This window comes from Crocodylus siamensis, chromosome 1 (assembly GCF_052110815.1).
Source record: "Crocodylus siamensis isolate JL-2025a chromosome 1, ASM5211081v1, whole genome shotgun sequence".
NCBI lineage: Eukaryota > Metazoa > Chordata > Crocodylia > Crocodylidae > Crocodylus > Crocodylus siamensis.
The window spans coordinates 186,788,883-186,811,751 of record NC_143395.1 but is presented as its reverse complement, the minus strand read 5'-3'; the positions used below and the strand labels follow the sequence as shown (position 1 = coordinate 186,811,751).

At 45.7% G+C, this 22,869-nt stretch overlaps 1 protein-coding gene across 1 annotated transcript; it reads left to right on the top strand.

The window, feature by feature from the left end:
- The first annotated feature begins 8,485 nt into the window (after positions 1-8,485).
- Positions 8,486-15,455, top strand: OTOR (otoraplin). Its single transcript, XM_090051093.1, has 4 exons — positions 8,486-8,992; positions 9,451-9,590; positions 10,317-10,427; positions 14,970-15,455. Exons 1-4 carry the CDS (start codon positions 8,869-8,871, stop codon positions 14,991-14,993), a joined length of 399 nt encoding a protein of 132 aa, XP_089907219.1. The 5' UTR covers positions 8,486-8,868; the 3' UTR covers positions 14,994-15,455.
- Positions 15,456-22,869: the final 7,414 nt, after the last annotated feature.

Genomic DNA, 22,869 nt, shown 5'->3' with positions numbered 1-22,869 from the left:
TCTGCAGGCTGGCACAGTTCCAGCCAGCAGGGGGCTGGGGGGAGCAGGAGCAGGGTGGTCAGGCAGGGGGTGCTGTGTGCATGTACATGCACATGGCCCCAGGCAACCTGCATAGCAGCTCCTGCAGGTAAGGAGCTGGGTAAGTGCAAGTAAGTGAGGTGAGGCTCCCATAGGGAGGGAGTTGGGCAGGGCTGGGACTAGAGCTGGGGCTGCTGCCCTGCCTGGCAGTTTCTAGAGCTTGGGGCCCAGGGCTGCAATGTGTGGCCTCGGAGCTGGGCAGTGAACAGGACAAGGCCATGGCCGGCTTGTTTGGGGGCAGGGGATGGGGCCGGCTCCCCGCCACAGCGTGCACTCCCAGGGGACGGGGGACCTATGCCCCCTGGACTTCCTCTGCTCATGGGGGCAGCAGTGAGGGGCACCCCTGCTGCCACCCATGCACACAGGGGAAGTGTTGCTAGGGCAGCATGGAGCTTACAGGGGCAAGCAGCTTTCCTGTGCATCCCCTCTGTGCCCTGCCATGCCAGGCCACACATGCTGCACTGTGGAGGCCCAGGAGGGCAGCAGGGTGGGGAGCACGAGCCTGCAACATGCCCCTGCCCCTGCACAGATCTGGGGGCATGGGTTCCCTCTGGCCCCTGGGAGTGTGTGCTTTGACCAGGAGCTGGTCCCACTTGCACCTCTGCTCACAGCAGGGCAGGGAGCTGGCTCTGTGCTCTTGCAGCAGCTGCCTTCTGTTGGGGACCTGAGTCCCTGGCCCTGTAACCCACAGCCCCCTCTGGCAGGGCTAGGGCAGGCAGGGGCTGTGAGTGATGGGCAAGGGGCACAACCAGGGCTGGGAGGCTGTGGGGTGAGAGGGGCATCTGTGTGGGGGTGCAGGAATGAAGGTCACCAGTAGGGTTTGGGGGCTGTTGTGGAAGGAGTGAGAGACACCAGCTGCGGGGCGGGGGGGAGAAGCAGGGGGAGAGCTGTGGGGGGCCTTTCATTTTAATTACAGATTTTGGGGTTATATCAGAGAACTTGTGTGTGTTTTTTGTTGTTTGGTTTGTTTGCTTGTTTGTTTTTAATCGGGGAAAACCAGAATCCCTGGTCATTATTTGTAGGACATCACTGTCCACTTAATCACAGTTGTAACTGAATGGGAACAGGGAGTATAGCCCAGTGAGTTCCTAAACTGTGGTGTTGAGTCATTGGGAAGTGGTTTGTGGAACTCCTGCGCTATGTAATGACAGAGCAAGTGCTATATAAAATGGCAAGGGTTTTCCTTTTTAATATGGTGCATGTTGGTCTTCAGAATATTCCCATTTCCCCACTGTCAGCCTCACATTGAGGGACTGCTGCCACTGATGGCATTTACTAATATCTTTTTAAATAATTTTATTTTGGTGTATGAGAGTTAGAAAGTTCCACTTAATAATTGCTGCAACTGGTAGGGTACAAATCCAAGATGACTGGGGTTACTCTTCCACTGGCCTTCATTTGTCTTCGCAGCTGGTGAGAAATATGCCTTTTTCATCGACCTGCCCCATTGCTGAGGTCTTTGTAGTGCTGGACTGCTCTTTATGTGATACCTCATCTTTGAGCTTACCACCATGGGTGGCCCTACCAGGAGTACAAGGCTCCCAGCCATGTTGCTTTTGGGGTCATCAGTACTTCTTCACCTCATCAAGGTGGCAGTCCATGGAGAGGGATACAAATTGTCCTTGCCACCGGATACAGGTTTCTCTGTGAAGATCCATGTGGTTGCTGATGCGTAACAGCCTCCTCACATAAAACAAGTCACGCACAGGCTTCTCCCACTGGATCCAACAATAACTGGCGACCTAGTGATCGATGGGAAGCTGGGTGACAGCGACCACGAGCTCATCACCTTTGCCATCTGCCGTAAAGCTGGCAAGTCAGTCAGCAACACAGAAGTCCTTGACTTCAGAAAAGCCGACTTGACAAGCTCAAGAGGCTGGTCAGTCAGGCCCTTAGGGACCATGACCGCAGGCAGATGGGAGTTCAAGAAGAGTGGTTGCTTCTCAAGGAAACGATCCTCAATGCACAAGCTAAATCTATTCCAACACAGGAAAGGCAGCAAGAAGGCACAGCAGCCCTCCTGGCTCTCCAGGGACCTAGCGGACCTCCTGCGGCTAAAAAGGAAAGCCTACAAAGGATGAAGGACGGGATTCGCCTCCAAGGAGGATTATTCTGCGCTGGTCCGGTCCTGCAGGGAGCAAACCAGGAAAGCCAAGGCTGCAATTGAACTCCAACTAGCTTCAAGCATCAAGGACAACAAAAAGTCCTTTTTCAGATATGTGGGGAGCCGGAGGAAAAGCAAGGGCAATGTTGGAACCCTGCTAAACCAGAGGGGGCAACTGACGCCCAGGAAAAAGCCAACCTATTAAATAGGTACTTTGCATCAGTCTTTCATCAGTCCCATGGGACGCCCATGCCTGCTATGGGACAGGGAGATCCGGGTGATGGGGATCCCCTACCCTCCATCAATGCTGACCTCGTGAAGGAACACCTTGAGAAGCTGGATACCTTCAAGTCAGCCAGCCCTGACAATCTGCACCCCAGGGTACTCAAGGAGCTGGCGAGCGTCATAGCCCAGCCCCTGGCACGGATCTTTGGAAACTCCTGGCGCTCTGGTGTAGTGCCTGAAGACTGGAAGAAGGCCAGTGTGGTGCCGATCTTCAAGAAAGGGAGGAGAGTGGATCCGGCTAACTACAGGTCCATTAGCCTGACTTCTATCCTGGGGAAGATCTTAGAAAAGTTTATTAAGGAGGCCATCCTTGATGGACTGGCCCAGGCTTACATTCTAAGGGATAGCCAGCATGGGTTTGTTGTGGGTAGGTCTTGTTTGACCAATCTCATTTCCTTCTATGACCAGGTGATCTATCACCTGGATGAGGGAGAAGAGGTTGATGTCATATATCTTGACTTCAAAAAAGCTTTTGATCTGGTATCCCATGATCACCTCTTGGCCAAACTGCCCAGTTGTGGCCTTGGCTCCACCACGGTCCGCTGGCTGGGAAACTGGCTCTGTGGTCGGACCCAGAGGGTTGTGATTAATGGCAGTCACTCATCGTGGTGCCCTGTGACCAGTGGGGTCCCCCAAGGCTCTGTCCTGGGACCCATCCTGTTCAGCATCTTCATTAATGATGTGGACATTGGAGTCAGGAGTAGACTGGCCAAGTTCGCCGATGACACCAAACTTTGGGGCAAAGCATCCGCGCCCGAAGATAGGCGGGTGATCCAGGCTGACCTGGACAAGCTCAGCAAATGGGCAGACAAGAACCTGATGGTGTTTAACAGTGAAAAATGCAAGGTTCTCCACCTTGGGAGGAAAAACCTGCAGCATCCTTATAGGCTCAGCAGTGCTACGTTGGATAGCACTACAGAAGAAAGAGACTTGGGGGTCATCATTGACCACAAGATGAACATGAGCCTGCAATGCGATGCTGCAGCTAGTAAAGCGACCAAAACGCTGGCTTGCATCCATAGATGCTTCTCAAGCAAATCCCAGGACATCATTCTCCCCTTGTACTCGGCCTTGGTGAGGCCGCAGCTGGAGTACTGCGTCCAGTTTTGGGCTCCGCAATTCAAAAAGGATGTGGAGAAGCTTGAGAGAGTCCAGAGGAGAGCCACGCGCATGATCAGAGGTCAGGAAAACAGATCTTACGATGACACGCTGAGAGCCATGGGACTCTTTAGCCTGGAAAAGCGCAGGCTCAGGGGTGATCTGATGGCCACCTACAAGTTTATGAGGGGTGACCACCAGGATCTGGGGGAACATTTGTTCACCAGAGCACCCCAAGGGATAACTAGGTCGAACGGTCATAAACTCCTGCAAGACCGTTTCAGGCTGGACATAAGGAAGAATTTCTTTACTGTCCGAGCCCCCAAGGTCTGGAACAGTCTGCCAGCGGAGGTGGTTCAAGCACCTACACTGAACACCTTCAAGAATAAATTGGATGCTTATCTTGCTGGGATCCTATGACCCCAGCTGACTTCCTGCCCTTTGGGCGGGGGACTGGACTCGATGATCTCCCGAGGTCCCTTCCAGCCCTGATCTCTGTCTATGAAATCTATGAAACCAATTGTCAGTACCCATAACCTCTACCAAGTCCTGAGGCAATGGAGGAGTGGGAACAGGGACAGATGAAGTGATTGCCTAGAGTCCCTGGTCACAGAACCATATGCAGGCAGTGGTTACCTGTTGGTCGCTTCATCCTTGGAATGGGACAGGGTGTGATTTAGTAACTATGATTGTGAGGTGAGCAGTCCTTAGGATCCCCTCTGCTCACCCTGCACAGGGAGGGGACTACAAACAGTGTCCCAAACACAGGCTGCACCACTTTATCTTACCTTATTGGATAGCTGCTTCCAGGTGACTTGCTCAGATTGCAATTGAAATGCAAATGTCTTTTGTGTCCTGGAATGTACGTACCCTACTAGATGATGACCCAAGCAGTGATAGACCTGGACATAGAACAGCCATTGTATTGCAAGAGTTCTTGGGTGATGGCATTGATATTGTTGCTTTCAGCAAGACCAAACATGTAGACGAAAGCCATGTGAGGGAGAAGAGTGGCTATTCATTCTTTTGGAGAGGAAAACTTGCAAACAGTGGGAATACATAGCATTGCTTTTGCCATTAAGAACCAAATTATTACCCTAATGACCGAATCTCCTGTTGGCATTAACGAGTGTCTCATGACTCTGCCCCCAACTGACCAACAATTTGTTTGCTGTGTTGTCAGTGCAACTGCCCCAACACTTGATGCTGAGGAAGAACAGACACAGCAGTTTTATTCTGACCTTGATGGACTCCCAAAAAAAACAAAACAAAATGGAACAGAAGGTAAAAGAAATCCAACAATTTGACAATCATGACATGTGGAACTTCTTTAGTGTAATGAAGGCTGTGTATGGACAAAACTTTTGTGTACTCACCCTGCTTAAAACACAACACGGCAGTACAGTCCTCAAAGATGGGTCCATCAAAAACTGCCGGAAGGAGCACTACCAAAAGCTCATAAACCAAGAGTTGACAGTGATTGATGAAGCCATCAAATCGATCCCACAGCATCCAGTAAGTGAAGCATTTGCTAGTCCATCAACCTCTGAAGAAGTCCACCAGGTGGTGATGAGATGGCTGAAGAACAACAAAGCATCTGGCCCTGATGGCATACCAGTGAAGGTCTTCAAAGTTGGTGGGGAAACTATGACCACAACAGTGTGTGGACCAACAAGCTTCACACTTTCTGAAAATGTGGAACATGGAGGAAATTCCTGCTGACCTAAGCAATGCCAATATTGTCGCATTTTTTAAAAAGAGAGAAGTCTGCCTGTGGAAACTTTTGAAGTATTGCCCTCCTCTCCATCGCTGGAAAGATCCTCACTCATTCTGCTGAACTGATTGCGTCCTCCTGCCGAGGGAAATCCTTACAGAGTCTCAGTGCAGCTTTAGACCATTGAGGCTTCATGGAGTTTGTTTATTTGTTTGTTTCCAGCCTGGCAGATCCAGGAAAAATGCCAAAAACAACACCAGGAACTGTATATGGCCTTTATTGATTTGACCAGAGTTTTTGACTCTTAACAGTGAGGCTGTATGAAAGATCTTATCAAAGTTTGGCTGCCCAGGGAAATTAATCACCATTCTAAGACTCGTTCATGACCAGATAATTCCTTCCATCCTATGCAGTGGCTCTGCTACAGAGGCCTTTGCCATTTGAACTGGCATCAGGCAAGGCTATGTGATCACACCAATTTTGTTTTCTATTTTTCTTGCAGTCAACAAGATGCTTATCCATGACCAACTGCCCAATGGCATTGGCATTGAATACAGGATGGATGGGGACCTCTTCAGTCGTTCTTGCTTCCATGCCAAAACCAAAGTTATTTTTGTGGAGCTGATGATTGTGCTGTCATTGCACATAAGTGGGAGGACCTACAAGCAGTACTTAATTGTTTCTCTCAAGTATACCAGTGCTTGGGACTGGCTCCTAACATCAGAAAAACAAAGGTGCTTCATTAGCCTGCTCCAGGCCAGTCCACCCTTCCTCTTCTCCCTGGCAAAGAGCCTTGTTGACAGCCAGGAGCTGGAGAATTTGGAATACTTTCCATACTTCGGCAGCCATCTCTCAAAGAAGGCCAACATCGAGGACATCCAGTATGGGACCTGATGTACCAGCTCTGCCTTTTGGAAGGCTGAATTGTTATGTGTTCGATGATCACAACATCTTGACTTGCACAAAGCTCCTACTGTATAAGGCTGTGGCTTCTCTATGGCTGTGAAGCTTGGGTGACCTACTGGGACCACCTGAAAAGCCTGGAACACCGTTACCAGCGCTACCTCCAGAAGATCCTTGTCATAAAGTGGGTATATCATTGCACAAATGCCAGTGTCCTCACTGACACTAACATCACCATTATGGAAGTGTTCATTACTCAACATCAGCTGCAGTGGACAGGGCACTGCGTGTGCATGCCTGATGCGCATTTACCAAAACCAGCTGCTATACTCCTAACTCTTCAAGGACACACTCAAGGCAACCATTAAGTGTGGCATTGACATCAGAAATTGAGGAAAAACTGGCCTGGAACAAGGCTACATGATGATACCTTGTGAGAGAAGTTACATCTTACTTTGAGGAAAAACTATTGCCGTGGAGGCAGAAAAATGACAAACTGAAGGAAAGGAAACAAGACTGAGAAATCCATGGTCCAACCCCTCCCTTTTAACCATCACCTATGGTGTTTGCCAAAGAGTCTGCAGCTCTAGGATCAGTCTTGTTAGCCATCAATGGACTCATCTACAACCCTTTACTTGACTTTTGTGGGAGTGATCATCCTCGACTGTGAGGGATCACTGATGCCAAGGGTTACATATGGACTATGTGTGCTTGCTGTTAACATTTGAGTGCCTGAGTGCCTCTTGTTTTGTATTTTAAAGGAGAGGACATTGTAGGTTCTGCAGTTCTGACACTGGACTCATAATCTAGGATGGTTTGTTATGCTTTCTGCATTTCATGGGAATCCAGATTTTAAAAGAATGTGACTTCATTTGTTGCATAGTGGGACTGCTCTGTTTTTCATTCTCAGATAATTTTGCCTGGGGTCATGTTCAGAATATTACACTTAATGGAAGATTACAGGAAAACATAGAATGCCTGGGTAATACAGCAGTTTAATGAAGCAGTGCAGCCCCAGTACCAAGCCACAGCTGCAGCCTGCCTGCCCACCCTGCATAGATCCAGGGGTACACGCCCCTCCCCTTCCAGGGTGCATGCAGCAGAAGTAGCTGCCCCTCACCCCACAACAAGCCGTGGCTCCATCCTGCGCTTGCCCCACCCCAGCTGAGCAGTGCCTGTCCCTTACAGTGGGGGGCGTTGATCTGCTCCACCGCATGCCCCTTCCTTCCCCGCTTCCCTGTCCAGCACAACAGACTTACGAGTTGTGTGCAGCTGTACTGGAAATCGGATCAGTATCAGCCAATATGCTTCCTTAAAAATCAGCTACCGGTATCAGCCCCCAAAATCTCTATTTGTGCACCCCTAGTATGCATGGGAACCTTCCATGTGCTCTGGAATTTTGGACCACTTCATTGTGCATACCTGATTTAGAAACGGGTTGTCTTTCTGGAGGTTGTTCCAAATAGCAACCAGATACAAAGTTAGCTTGTAAGGCAAAGTGAGTGTCAATAGGCTGGACCAACTAGAAAGGATGTAATTAACCTAACTGTAATGTAATGAGGGCACTGGGTTGGCATTCCTGTTACATTTACAGAAATGGCTGTAACATTTTTAATAGAAGACAAGGAGTAGAACAGACTATCTGAAAGATGGCCTGTCTATCAGCAGTAGAAGCTCCCTGGGCCATTGCTTTCAAGAGTGCCACTTGGTAACTTGTCACACCGCTATCTGATGCACCTAGGTCACATGGTCGCATACAAGTACTGAACTGCCCTAGCTTTCCATAACTTAAGAACTGTTTGCTCCCAGGAGTTGGTGCTATGACATCAAGTATTTCATCCCTCACCCCCTTTTTCCTAACTATCCCCTGCCTTTTCTTCCCATGTGGTGGCTGGGTGATAACTTAAAATGTCATCTTCTGAGGATAAGGGGGTGTTTACAAGTCAGTGTGCGAGGCTGTTCAGAGCCTTGTGTTCAAAATCTCTTCAGCCTGAGTCGGGCTGCATAAACTAGACTTATGTGGAAAGAATCTGGGCATAACATGAATAATATGTTTGGACTCTAACAAGGCATTAAAACCCAGGTTGTGCTACAAGTGTCCAGTCCCTGAACTGTAAACTTCACAGTTTTTAATTTGTTGACTTGCAAAGCATTTCGCTGGGGCTCAGCTATGTGGGACTCCTGCTTGGTCTGTGTACATTTGCAGAAGCACCTTAGGATGTTGGTGTCCTTTATAAACAACACTGGAGCAGCGTCTGCCCCAGAGAACTCATAATCTAGGATGGTTTGTTATGCTTTCTGCATTTCATGGGAATCCAGATTTTAAAAGAATGTGACTTCATTTGCTGCATAGTGGGACTGCTCTGTTTTTCATTCTCAGATAATTTTGCCTGGGGTCATGTTCAGAATATTACACTTAATGGAAGATTACAGGAAAACGTAGAATGTCTGGGTAATACAGCAGTTTATTGAAGCAGTGCTACAAAGGGGCTTTGGAAAGAAAGGTAAATACAACCTGAGGATCCCCTGGAGCCCGTGGTTTCTCTTAAAGCAGTGGAATGTTGCCCTAATCTATTCCCATTGGTCAGACATGTTTTTACAGATGGTTAGCTTTTTCCATAAAAGATAAGGATTACTGGACCTGACACATTTGTGAGAGAAGTCTCAGAAAGAGCTTTGCAAGAAAATGGCACCCACTGTTTATGTAATCATACTGCTTTTATGCCTCGGGTTTACGTATCCTGTTGTGACCGGGACTTTTATGGACAAACTTGCAAGCAAGAAGCTATGCGCTGATGATGACTGTGTCTGTAAGTATTTATATTTATACTCTAGTAAAATATGTCAGCGAAGGTAAATGAGTCATCTGCGTAAAATAGTATGGAAAAAATGCAAGAATAAGCTGAGTGTTAACTTTTTTGTGTAAAATTGGTCTTGCACCTTAAAACAAAAAAAACCAAACCCCCAGCCCCCATGAAGTTGGAAATTAGTTTTGCATGTGGGTTTTCCACAGTGAATCTTCTTAAGGGCTTTGTTCCAAAATTCACTCAAATATTACTTTTCAAGGAAAAGTAATAAAAAAACTTTTACTACTCACCATTGCAGCAAACATTTTGATGAAGTGAAATAGTCTCTAGTATAGATTTAATCTCTGTTTGCAGTCTGGCAGGCTTTTCTGTGATTACTTTCAGCATACTGTGGTTGTATTTGTACAGTTATTATAATATATACTCTTCTACAATTCATCTGCTTTTTTCTTTCTTTACAGACACTATTTCCCTTGCCAGAGCAGAAGATGATTACAATGCACCAGACTGCAGGTTCATTAATATTAAAAAAGGGCAGCTGATTTATGTTTATTCAAAACTAGTGAAAGAAAAAGGAGCTGGAGAATTCTGGGCTGGCAGTGTAAGATTCTTCTGTATAAAAGTATTAATCTACCTCTGGGTAGCTTGTAGTGTGTGTGTGCGTATGTGGTTTGTTTTTGTTTTTGCATTTTGTTTTGCTTAGTTTTATTAAGTGAATTTTAATATTGAAAATAATTCAAGTCATTACATCTGAGATCTTTTTTAAAATGCAGGAATCCAAGTTCTGCAGTGTTCAGAATGTTTATGGTGAGGAGAAAGCATATAAAAATAAGAAAATACTTGAGGGAAAACATCTTCACTTTTCGTGTGACCAGACTTTGGAATAGACTGTGAATCTGTGATAGAATGAATATGGTGAAGCAATTACACCAAGTTCTATTCTTTTTGCTGCCAGCTATTGGGATACACAGATGAGAATTTAGTTATCTAAATCAGAATAGATGCCTTGATCACAGTGGGTCATTGTCTTAATGCTAACTTTACATTTTAAAAAGAATAAAACAGCATTTCCCCTTTTTATAAGGAAGATTTGAGAAATAATATATTCCAAGTACAATCTATAGGAGCCATATGCATGCGTGTTCTGGCTTGTATTTGCTTTTATCACATCGTGTGCCAGCTCATCAGATAGTTCAAAATCCAAAGGCCCCAAAAACCCAAAGTAAGGAAGAGTGTCTATAGTTCTTTTTGATAAATGCATAAATGAGTTCAAACTTGATAAGTGCTGCTTTAATGCATCTAATTCATGCCTTCCCTTGCTCTAAAGGTTTACGGTGAGCAGTATGAAGACCAGATGGGGACTGTTGGTTACTTCCCTAGCAGTTTAGTCTCGGAGCAGCATGTCTATCAAAAAGCAAATAAAACCATTCTTACAACGGTAAGGGGTCTGTGAAAGGCCAGCTGGTTCTATAAATACACTCAGGTATGTGATGCAACTTCATTATAACAGCAAATCATGGCTGTGGCAGTACAACAAAGGCTTGTTGGCTGTAACAGTAATGTTACACAGCTGTTTGGGTATCTGATCCCGCTGTGTCCTTACTGAGGTGAAATCCATTGAAATCATAACTTCAACTCTGATCCTACAAGCATTTAGGCACTGTTAAATGCTCCAGATGGGGCTTGTCAATGGAAGGACTCCTGTTGACTTGAATGGCTGTAGGTTCGCACAACGAACTTTATACAAAGCATTGCCAGTGTATAGCAGGATCTTTATTGTTCCTGCAAACCAAAGGAAACTTGCTTGCAGCATAGCAGGAGGTTCTGACCATTCTGCCTTAACAAGGTATACAGAGGCCATCTGTCTTATACAGTATTTCTGCTCTGTTGTACAGTATTTCTCCTGATAAGTAGAGTGAGGAGTATAGAGATCAGAATGACTTTTGTCACTTCCTTCAATAGGAGCATGAATAAGCCCCTAACAATTCCTTGTGAAATGTCACCTTTTTTACAATTCAAGCGTTTCCAACTTTTTACCATCAAAGGGGATTTTTTCCTTATTTGTTTTAAACTAAGAGCTTTTCTGTTTAGTCAAACCAAAAAAGGAAAGTCCTGGTTAATTTTAAAGACTTCATATAGTCTGCTTCCTCGGTAGTGTTTACTTGCTTATACAAGGAAGTTATTGGCACATCTTTTAAATGGAAAATTAAAAAGTGATTGGAAACATATTCAGGTGTTTGTTTTGAAACAGCCAAACTTTTTTAAACATTTCTTTCTGTTTTGTTAAAATCTGAGAACTGTAGCATTTCATGATTTCTAGTTCATTATTTTTAGCTCTATTAAAGACCTGAAATCTGCTTATACAAAGGGGCGGGGGGGGCTTTCTCAATAGCCAATGTGTTAGCTTCAAGAGGCTGCCTTTCCAATAATCAGTCAGTCTCTTGTGCTCATGCTCTCTTTCTCTTGCTTTAATACCTTGGAATGTCCTTCAGTGGACAGGTTTCTAGTCATTACTTTCATTAATTGTGAATATCAGAATGTGTTCTGTTTTAGTGCATGACTCCATTTACATAGTAAAGTAGTTGAAAATCCTCTTCAAACATACATAGTTTTAATCTTTTTATGTTTTTGTTATCAGACACACTTCATTAACAAATGTACTTCTGTGCAAAGACACAGGAACTATTCTTATAGGTAGATTCTTTGACTAGTTGCACTGCAATTCTGACCTTGACAGCAGATGCATTCTGTAGGAATTTATAAAAGAGCACACTCCTGTTTAGTAAAACAGTGACATCTCCAGTGGCACTGCACTAAGGTTAGACTGGGGCAGAGTTTGGCTTGATACCTTGAAACCACTATTGAGTCATAGTAAATGAAAGAACAAAAGAGAAGCAGACTCAAAGTCTTAGAAGAAGAAAATCTAGTCCTTGTTTACTATAGGAAGCATCTAAAATACTCAATAACTGTAGGTTAACATTTTGCCAGAACACTTGTGTTGAATCAGGTGTTGATCCACAGCAGTCTGCATGTGGCAGGGCAGGCCTTGAATTGATTGGCAGAAGCTGACTATAATATAGGAGTATCCTCCAGCCCTTTAATTCTCCAAGTGGCACCAGTTGCTATGTTGATGTTGTGCACATGGGAGACTAAGTGCCGGGTGTTGGTTAAGTGTTGGTTAAATGTTGGAAAAACAGCCAAGCTTGATCTGTGTAGGGTTGTGTGAATGCAGCACTCCCAAGTAGTTGTTCCCTCCCAAGAGGAGGAAATTGTCTAGGGGGTTAATGCTATCTGCACCTTGACCCCGCCCCCCTTCCCCTTTTATATAAGCATATTTTAGGTCTTTAATAGAGCTAAAAAATAATGAAGAACTAGAAATCAAGATTTCCTATAGAAGTAGCAAATAAGGGCCTATACGATGTCATTTTACTATTGCTGCTATTCCCCTACTTCTACTTGTTCAATATAATTGACAGAGCTCTTGAAACCCATTAGTAGTCAAGTACATCTAATTCATCTTATTGCAAGTAAAGGTGATGAGTCCTCCTATTTCAAAACTGCACTGCAGACAATACCCAGACAAATATGGCAACTAGTAAGCCAGTGCAAAACAGCAAGTACATGCTTCAGATTTGGATTCGGCCGATTTGGAGGGACAGTGATTTCAATTCGGTCATTCAAATCACTGTCCCGATTCGGCCATAAACTAAACAGGCAGCAGTCCTCGACAACACTGGACACGGCTGGCTCCAGCTGGTAAGTCTGCTGTGGTGGGCAGAGAGGGAAGGGCAATGGTGTGTTGGGGAAGATCAATGCCCCCACAGCGGGGGAGGGATGGGAGTTGGGGCTGGGACAAGCTGCCCAGCTGGGGCAGGGGGGCATGGGACTCAGGGAGGGGGGCTTTCACCACTGCACCACTGGTCCAGGAGCAACTCTTCCGGTGGCTCCTCTGGCAGCTCTTGCCACCAGTCTGGGAGAGCATGGGAGCAGGCGTGTGCCCCCAGATCTGCACAGGGTGGGCTGGGCCAGACTGCACTTTGGATGGGCAGCAGAAGGCACTGGCAGCAGGGGCTCTGCCCCGCTGCTTGTCCAACTGGGGGGTGCTGGGAGCGGCAGCTATTCCCTGGTGCTGCTTGCGCAACTGAGGTGGAGGGGGTGGGGCGCAATGCAGGCGTGGTTCGCTTCAGGTGGAAGGTGCTGGGAGTGGGGCCTATGCCCTCCCGCCACTCACCCAGCCGGAGCTGGGAGGTGCGGGATGGTGCCAGTGATTTGCCTCAGACAAGCAGTGTTCAGCAGTGGAAGCCACTCCAGTCTCCCTGCATCTCTTGGACAAGCTGCAGCTTCGTTCTACCCTGCCTCATCTGGGCAAGCAGCAGCAGGGCATGTGGGCGAGTGCGTGCACCCAGATTAGTGTGGGCCCAGCAGCAGGGGCTATGGGGAATTTTAGGGTGAGTGCAGCCCCCCATAGCCGCTGCTCCACTGTGCTCTGCAGGGCAGGTGGAGCCAGGGCTGAGGCTGGGGCTTGCCACCCAGAGTGTAGGTCTGGCTCCATCTGCCCCAAGGAGTGCAGCCCAGTGGTGGGCAGCTAGGGCTAGCACAGCCTGGCCCAGCCCTTCCCACGCAGATCGGGGCACATGTCTATTCCTATGCCCTCCCGGACCAATAGCAAGAGCTGCCAGAGGAGCCACTGGAAGAGCAGCTCCCAGATGGGTGTTGCATAGCAGTGTGCAGTGGCAGAAGCCCCCCTCCTAGAGTCCCATGCTCCCCACTTGTCCCAGCCCCAATCCCTCCCTCACTGTGGGGGTGTTGATCTGCTCCCCCCTGCCACACCTCTTCCCTCCCCCCTCCGTCCACCGCAACAAACTTACCAGCTGGAAGCAGCTGTGTCCAGTATCACTGAGGACTGCTGCCAAGTCTATGGCCGAATCTCTGCATCAGTGCTGAACCTTTCTGAATTGATTCTGAGGCTTCCAATTCGATTCGGACCTTTTTAATAGGTCTCCCAATACAATTCGGATTCAGAGATTCAGCCGCTGAATCGGACCAAATCTGCTTCAAATTGAATCGGCTACCAAAGCTTCGTGCAGCCCAAGCAACTAGTTATGCAGCATTATAACTTAGTGCAGCAATATATTTAGGGATTGTGTATCTGACCTTACACTGACTACCCAGCAAATAGTTGGCTTTCCCATGTGTGATATGAGACATCTGCTCAGAAGTAATTTGGTGCCTCCTGCTCTTGGAAATGCATCTGTACTGGATCTGCCTTATTTTGAATGCAAAGTAAGGGTTAGTCCAGCTACATTGTACAGTTTGAGCTTTGCACTTATTGTTTCCCAAAAGGAACAAACTTAACTTCACATCTCCCATGCAGATCTCATCACAAAGAAGGGTAAAAGAAATATTCTGTATTTCTGTAATAGTCTCCCCAGTGCTGGAAGAATGAAGGGACTTCGGCTTTCAAATTTAATTTTGAGCATCTGCCTTCCAAAACCCATGCAGTTTTTCCCTATTAGAAATTAACCTAATTCTTAACCCATTTGAAACCTCATTTCCCTGTAGCGCATGGTAATTTTAACAACAAGGATCAGGTGTTTAATCAAGACTTTGTATTAATTCCATTTACCAACACAAAGATACAGACCAAAAAGAGAACTAGGGACTTGACGTATAAATGAATTTGAGAGAGAATCCTGTATTGTGTAATTCATTTTAAATTGGAGATACGAGGTTTAGTCATTCCAACAGCAGTGCTGAATTTGAGCTCTGGTATCAGAGGTGGTGTAGCAAAGGTCCTTTCTTCAAGTAGTATAGTACTGAGAACAGTTGTATTATGCATGCAGTAGATATTCAACACTTGTTTTTTTTCCTTGTATAACTTCCTTGAAAAAATATATTTTGAACTCTGATTGTATGGAGTTAAATTGTATGGTTGCCTGGCTAAAGGTCCACTTATTTTTGTAACAACTGTATTTTTCAGGACATTGACTTTTTCTGTGAGTAGTGCTTTATATGGATGGGTCACCTCCAGGCTGCTACCAAGACAAACTGATGCATAGACACCTGGAAACCCTGACTGAACATGGAGAATCTTTCTTCTTTCTTATTGTAGTTGTTTTTACAATAAATTGTGGGGTTTGCTTGTTTTTTGGGGTTTTTTTTTTTTTTTCCACTAAGAACCGGCTTGGGTAAAGGGCATGATTGCCAAGGGGCTGGAGAGGGGTTGTGAAACATTTAGCGATAACATGGTATATGCTTTGAAATTCTTTCTACCTGAAATTACTTTTATACTTGCCAGTAACATTAATAGCCTTTGAACTACTGTGTAGTCTTATTCAAAGTTATAAATATGTAATGCATGGGGTAAGACTTTCGATCTTGGGTTGCATTTATTTTTCTCACTATAAGAGTATGCTGTATCCTGTTAAATAAAAATGAAGAGAAAAGATGTTTCTTTTAAGAGTCATCCATAACTGCCTGCATAAATCATTTTTATGCCAACTGTTTCTACAGTAATGTAATTTATGGTAACCAAAAAACAAAACAAAACTCAACACAAATAATATCACTGCTTTCTGAAACTATTTAATATCTGTTAAGTGTCTCATCTGTTGGCTAATAGTTGGTCACTTAGGATACATCTAGAGTGAAATGTGGCTTTAATCACAGTCAACCATGGAAAGAGTAGGTCAAATGAAGAACTGCACAGTGCTTCTGGTAGCTCTGAGGGAATCGCTGTCAAAACCCACCTCCTTTTGCAGTGTAAACCACCTTTTGCCAGCCCAGCTCCAGTGACCATGCAGAAGGCAGGGTCATTGACTTGACTTCAGTCTGCACACTCCTGGAAATTGAGCACCACAGCTAGTGAGGATTTCCTGGGTCAGCAAAGCTTGAAAATATCTTGCTGTCTTGGTTTGGCGATTCTTACATTTTTATCTCAAATGTTATGAAATCTAATATGTTATTTTAAAACCCCAGCACATGAATAGGTGAAAAGCTCAGCTTTAGTTTTTTTTTAATATCTTTCCTAATGCACAGGGTTATGAGGAAAATCTTACAAATAGACACTGAGGGCACCTGGGCTCAGAAACTGGAAGGCAATAAAGCCCAACTAAATGCATTCTTTATAAAATCTCACATCTTTGGGGGCCTGAGTTGTTATCCTTGAGGCTAGGTACAGACAGTCAAAAAGCCTGAGGCCAACTTGATTCAGTCTTTTTAAGTTAGTCTAAACTGCACAGATTAAATTGAAACAGAAATGAAAGGCATTTACCTGGGCCACTACACACATGCCTGCAGTGGCTCAGGCCAGAAGTCAGGAGATACTAGAGCATGACTCTTTGGCTGTGTGTTTACTTCCCCTTCCTGTTGCCCCCCAAGGTCTCTGGGATTTGCAGTCCAGAATTATAGCAGCAGGACTCTAGGGTTGCTCATGACTTCCTCTTCCTGCGTCCAGGTGCCTCTGGGATTTGTAGTCCACAGTTGCAGCCAGCAGTAAGTTTGCACAGGGAAAGGGGCGTTTAACCCCCCTCCGTGGCCCCAGACCCCAGCTGGGGCTTGCCTGGCAGGGCGGAGTGCTCCCCTTTCCCCCCATAGATTGAGCTGCATTCCCAGCTGGGCTTGCCCCCCATCCCCTTGTCAGCCAGTCCTCACTGCTCCAGCTAGGAAGCAGAGGGGCAGGGCCAGCCCTTCTCTCTAGAGCAGGAAACACAGCCCAGCCCAGGGCTGGAAAGCATGCTGGGATGCTGGGGGACTCTAATTTAAAATGAACCAGGAACTTGGGACAGAAGATCCATAAACCAGTTTGACCCAAATCAGTCAAGTTTGATACTACATTCAGCCAGGTTTATCTTAAACCAGTTTCTGCCATTTTGAAACTGGCTTATGTTCACTGAGCTTCTGTTCTGTCACAAGTTTAAACCAGTTTCTAATCACTTTAAACAGGCTTATATGTAACTTCTGGTCCTAGCCTGAACGTTTAGAAATAACACTTCTGACTGCCCAAAACACTTCCAATGTAATTTATCAAGAGAAGCCTAATGAACTTTGCTTTCCTATGCCCCATTCATAACAAACTAAATAGTTATCATCTAGCTAATGCAACTATGCCCACTAGGCTGACCATAAGTAAACAATTTTCATTTGCTGTACAACATGTATTTCAGTGTTGGGAATGTGCTATTGCATGTAAAACAGGCCTACCTCTTGCATGTGTTAAATACACATCAGGCATTTAAATTAGGTATGTGAAAATAACTGGTTGAATGTCTGGCTGGATTACTTTAAAGCTACACTTTTTTGTGCGTCACAGATATAAAGGCAAGGAACGTAGTTTATGGGGGGAACACATACCCTGATATTTTTGTTCACTGGTGTTAAAGTCCCTAACTTGCTTTGGTAGGGCTGCTGGCATACTTAGTTCTGTGTCAATGTGTGAAGAGAAGAGTGCACAGAACTTCATGTACATTTCTGCATAAAAGATTCCTCAAATTTCAGTTTCATCACTTTCTGAGTTGAGGTTTATGAGAGAGAAAACTCAGACTAGCCTTCCACAATACCAAGAGGCCGGGATTAAAGGGAGCAGTTGTGGATCCAGCCTTGTAAAAAACAAGTAACTTCTAGCCTGTATAGTTGCAGAGAAAAGCTTTTAAACATGACCCACTCCAGCCTCTATGCACCAAAAATCTGGAGGCAAATTGTGCAGAATCTATCTAAAACCAGGACTGTGTGTAGCTCCCACTGGGAGCAGACAGGACTGTATGTAGCTCCCAGTGGGAGCAGAACAGGAGGCGTTCATAAAACTAGTGATTGTGAGCTGCAGAGAAGCCCTTCAAAAGATGTAGGGATCTGGGGTTGCTCTGATAGTAACTAGGTAATGTATATCAAACCCACTTAGTTGTGGGGCAATACCTTCTCAGAAAATAAGCAAATCTTTGCACTCAAGGCTTGGCTGTATGTCTGGAGACAATTAAGCTTGGAGCTCATCCTTTATTTATTTATAGGTGTTTTTTCCGTACTGTGATTGTGGTAATTACTATACTTACAGTTAAATGCTAACTAAGCAACAGAGGACTCAGAAGCACAAGATACAATTAATGCCAAGACTCCTTATTTTGAAAGCTGGCTGCACTATAGAAACATGGGATGGAATTGGTTTTCCAGGATAGGGATTGGCAGCCTCTTAATCAGAGAGGACCTGGGGGCTAAAATAGGGATTCACACTAGATGAAATGCCTGGGGTGTTTCCATTGATACTGAATCAGTTGCGTGTTCAGCACTCATTTCAGTGTGCTGAGCTGGTTTTATTGAAAATCTTGTGATGTTTGGTTGTTTTGTTAGGGTCCTACTACTGGGAACAGGCTATTAGCTGTGATTCACAGCTTTCATTGTAAAAAAACAAAGTTCCTAACCTTCATAGTTGCAGAGGAAACCCTGCCTGGATAGTAGCTGTGTTGGTACCAGCAAATAAGAACCCAAAAGATGTTAGTTTATTTAGATCTTGTGATTATTTTTTTTTTTAACATCCAACTGATGATTCTTGAATGCTGTGGGTTGGTAACGTGGCTAACTTAATAGTCAGAAAACAGTAAATTCAATCATTTGATATTAAATGTAGCCCTGTTTTCTGTAGAAGCCGCCCCCTTCATGTTCTTCATAACAGTGCAGCTTGGCGTTCACACTTCAAAGCCTGCGTTAGCCCCCTAGTACACTGTTTTTCAATTTGTGGGTTGTGACCCAGAAGCGGGTTGCAAGAATACAGGTTTCCCTCGCTTTATGCTGTACATGCATTCCTGGAAAATGGTGCATAACTCAAATTCGCATACAGGAAGCCCACTTTATAATGTAACAAATAGGGATACATTCAAAGACCTCGACTGTACCTACCCCTTAGACCAATTTTTACCACTTTACAAGACAATTTTGTTACTCACCAACAGTAGACGATACACACAAGCACAGGGTGGTGGTGAATGTTACCAAAATGGGATGGTAACTACAGAGACATGTGTTGCAGACAATGAGCGAGGAGCACAGATCCAAATAGGAGACCATATTTTATGCAAGTCACTCCCACAATGCATCGCACAAAGCAGCTGACTGCAGGCTTCCACCACACCAATTGCATAAGAGTGAATTTACCATGCATATAACACATTTTTGCTCTGAAAAGGGTCACCACATAAGAATGAATTCTCACATACAGATCCCACATAAAGTGAGGGAAGCCTGTATATGAAAGGGTTGTGAACAAACTTTAAAAATGGATTCTCCTTTAAAGGAGAAAAACATGGGAAATCGTGGCAAAGTTCCAGCCTGCAAAGGGCTGTTTGGGACTGCCATCTGCCCCACACACTGGGGGGCTGGGGCTTGGGAGCAGTGGATCGAGAGTGAGGGGCACTGGGTCGGGACTGGCCATTGATGTTATAAATGGGTTCCGGTACAAAAAAGGTTGAGAACCACTGCCCTAGTAAACAGGAGCCGACTCTCTGAGAAGGGAGAAGAGAACAAACAGTCCATTAGCAGGCTGTGGGTTTTTCCAGTTCCTACCTTTACTGAGCATTGTTATCTCCAAGTTGTAGACTGTAGAATGAAAATAGTTTTACAACTAAATTATAATGCAGACAATGTACAATTACTTGTCAATGCCTTTCTCACGTGTCATATACATTCAGTATGTGGCTACCTTTAAAGCATGATGGACACTCAATATACACTTACTGAACTGCTGTTGTCTTAGAACTGCTGTTTTTCTGGCAGGTATACCACCAGTTAGCCCTATGCTTTCCCAAAGTGACACTCTAAACTGTGTTGTTCTCAGTTTTGCTTCCTGCCCTGTGCTTCCTGCCTGATCTCCCTTGCTTTCTGTACCGTGCCCTATCTGCTGCTGTGCTGCCAGTCCTTCCTGATCTGCTGCGTGTCACGCTCAGGCTGCTGGTGCCATCCCTGTCTTAGAATGCAGAGAAAATGTTTTTAGCTAGTTTAAGAATTAAGCTTTAAATTCAAATAGCTGGGATGGGATTCTGGAGAAGCCCGGTTCCTTCTTTCTGAAATCCTGGTATATATTTGAATACCACCAGCACTGTAAGCACCGATAATATGAGGCAAGACTCTAGGGGTGCAACCCTCAAGTGTGAGTGGGAACTTGCATTTTTCGAGGATGAACAGCAATATGTGCCACTCCTGCTTGTCCCTGGAAAATGCCTATGCATGCGTGCTCTGGCATGTGGTACTTTGCCCCAGGTGGGGTAGAGGAGGCTGGGGTCAGCACCTGGGCCATCCCCAGCGGCCTTACCTGGTGTCCTGGGAGCTTCTGGTGCTGGCTGGCAGCCAGCATAGCTCCGTCCAGCCAAACTCCAGTTTCCAGGGGTGCACGCCACCATGTGTGCCAACCTGCTTTCTAAGGTACGGGTTTTTTTGACACTGGGATCTTCCGGTACCAAAAACCTTCCTGTGCTGCAAACGAGTAGTACAGGAAATGCCTACACGTGTAGTGTGTGCAGTATGTAGCGCTGCAGACAGGTTTGTGGCACCTCATACTGCACATCTGCGGTTGGCTGGACACTCCCTAGAAGTTTGTGAGTTAAAAATCTCTGTGTATTATTGTTTAGTGGTTTGGCAGTGACTGCTTTGGAAAAATGTTATATTTGCCTAAGAGGCCCAGATTATTTCCTCTCTTCTTTTCTGAAAGCTTGCAGTTAAGAGAATGAAGGTGTTAAAGGAGTTCAGAGTTTGCCTTTGCTGGTCAGACGCAATTTTTTTAGTAGGGTTGTGGTGACCTCCAGTGGTTGTTTTGTGTTCTAGACTTGTAAAGGCATTTTAAATTATCCAGCACTATTCCAGGTTTCTAAGACCCATGTTTTAAAAACAGAAAGCTTATAAAAGCTTTATAAACGCCTACTTAATTTTTCCCTAGCCTCCATGCAGACATCTGAGGAAGGCAGTAGTTCTTGTTAATAATACATGCTTCTGTGTATATTCTATTACCTATTTTACAAGAAATAAACACTGATATGTATTAGAAGTTACTGAAGATGACAAGGGGTGATACTTTTTATTGGAGCACCTCATCTATAAGGCTTTCATGTTTAGATTTTTTTTCCCTGCAATGCTTTTACAAACATCATCTTTTCTAGTTTGTAGATTGCTTGCATTAAGTTCTTCACTCTGAAGGATTAAGACCCATACTGTCTTCTGGACTTGAAAGCTAAGGCTTCTCAGGACTGGAAAGAGCTTAGATACAAACTTGAGTACCGAAGGAAATGAGCCACCAGTTGAGTCTATCAGCTCAGGTGGTGGCACTCTTTCCTTCTTTCCTAAAGAACCAAGTTCCCAACTATTTGTGGTCCTGTTGTTCATCATCCCAATGCAGAGGGCAGAGTGAAGGATCTGGCCTGTTAAATTTTTTAATTTAATATTTCTTTTGCATTTTCACTAGGAAGTTGGTTCCAGATCCTAGCCGCCCTGACAGTGAAGTAGCACCTCCTGATGTCTAGTCTGAATTTACCCTCTGCCAGCTTGTGACCATTATTTCTAGTCACTCCTGGTGGTGCTCAGGGGAACAGGGACTCCCTCAATGCCTGCTGGTCCCCTCTGTCTAGTTTGTAACAAGCCAGTAGATCCCCCCTCAGCCTTCTCTTGTGGAGGCTGAACAGGTTCAGGTCCCGTAGCTTCTCCTCGTAGGGCCTGCCCTGCTGCTCCCTGATCATGCGAGTGGCCCTCCTCTGGACCCTCTCCATGTTGTCCACATCCCTCTTGAAGTGTGGTGCCCAGAACTGGATGCAGTACTCCAGCTGCAGCCTGACCAGTGCCATGTAGAGGGGGAGGATCACCTCCTTGGACCTGCTTAAGATGCATCTGTGGATGCATGACAGGGTATGGTTGGCCTTCCTGACTGCTTCCCCACACTGCCGGCCCATGTTCATCTTGGCATCAGTGATGACTCCAAGATCCTTTTCTGCCTCTGCACTGACGAGAAGGGAGTTCCCCAGCCTGTAGGTATGGTGCTGGTTCTTCCTCTCCAGGTGCAACACCTTGCACTTGTCAGTGTTGAATCCCATCCTATTCTCATGCGCCGCCCCCGTCTAGGTCTGATTGCAGCCCATTCCTCCCTTTTAGCGTGCCCACATCCCCCCACATCTTAGTGTCATCAGCAAATTTGAACAGGTGCTTTTTACCCCCTCGTCCAAGTCACTGACGAAGATGTTGAAGAGTGCGGGCCTGAGGACTGAGCCCTGGGGGACCCCACTGCCCACATTCCTCCAGGTCGAAAATGACCCATCCACCACCACTCTCTGGGTGCGGCCCTGCAGCCAGTTGGCGACCCATTTGATTTTGTAGGTGTCGATGCCACAGTCCCCCAGTTTTTTAATGAGAACGGGGTGAGAGACAGTGTCGAAGGCCTTCCGAAAGTCCAGAAAGACTATGTCCACTGCTACCCCTGCATCTAAGGATTTGGTGACCTGGTCATAGAAGGCCACCAGGTTGGTCTGACAGAACCTGCCTCTAATGAACCTGTGTTGGTTGCCCCTAAGCATAATCTCCCCCGCTGGCCCCTCGTGGACATGCACCAGGATAATTCTCTCAAAAAGCTTACCCAGGATCGAGGTAAGACTAACTGGCCTATAGTTTCCTAGGTCCTCCTTCCTCGCCTTTTTGAAGATGGGAACCACATTGGCCCTCTTCCAGTCCTCTGGCACGACACCAGAACACCAGGAGTCCTCATAAAGCCATGCCAGGGGTCCCGCAATGACCTCAGCTAATTCCCTCAGCACTCTGGGGTGGAGATCATCTGGACCAGCTGATTTAAATACGTCCAGTCCCTCCAGACATTCCCTGACTAGATCCTCAATGACCCTAGGTGTGCCTGCCCTGGGGCTTGA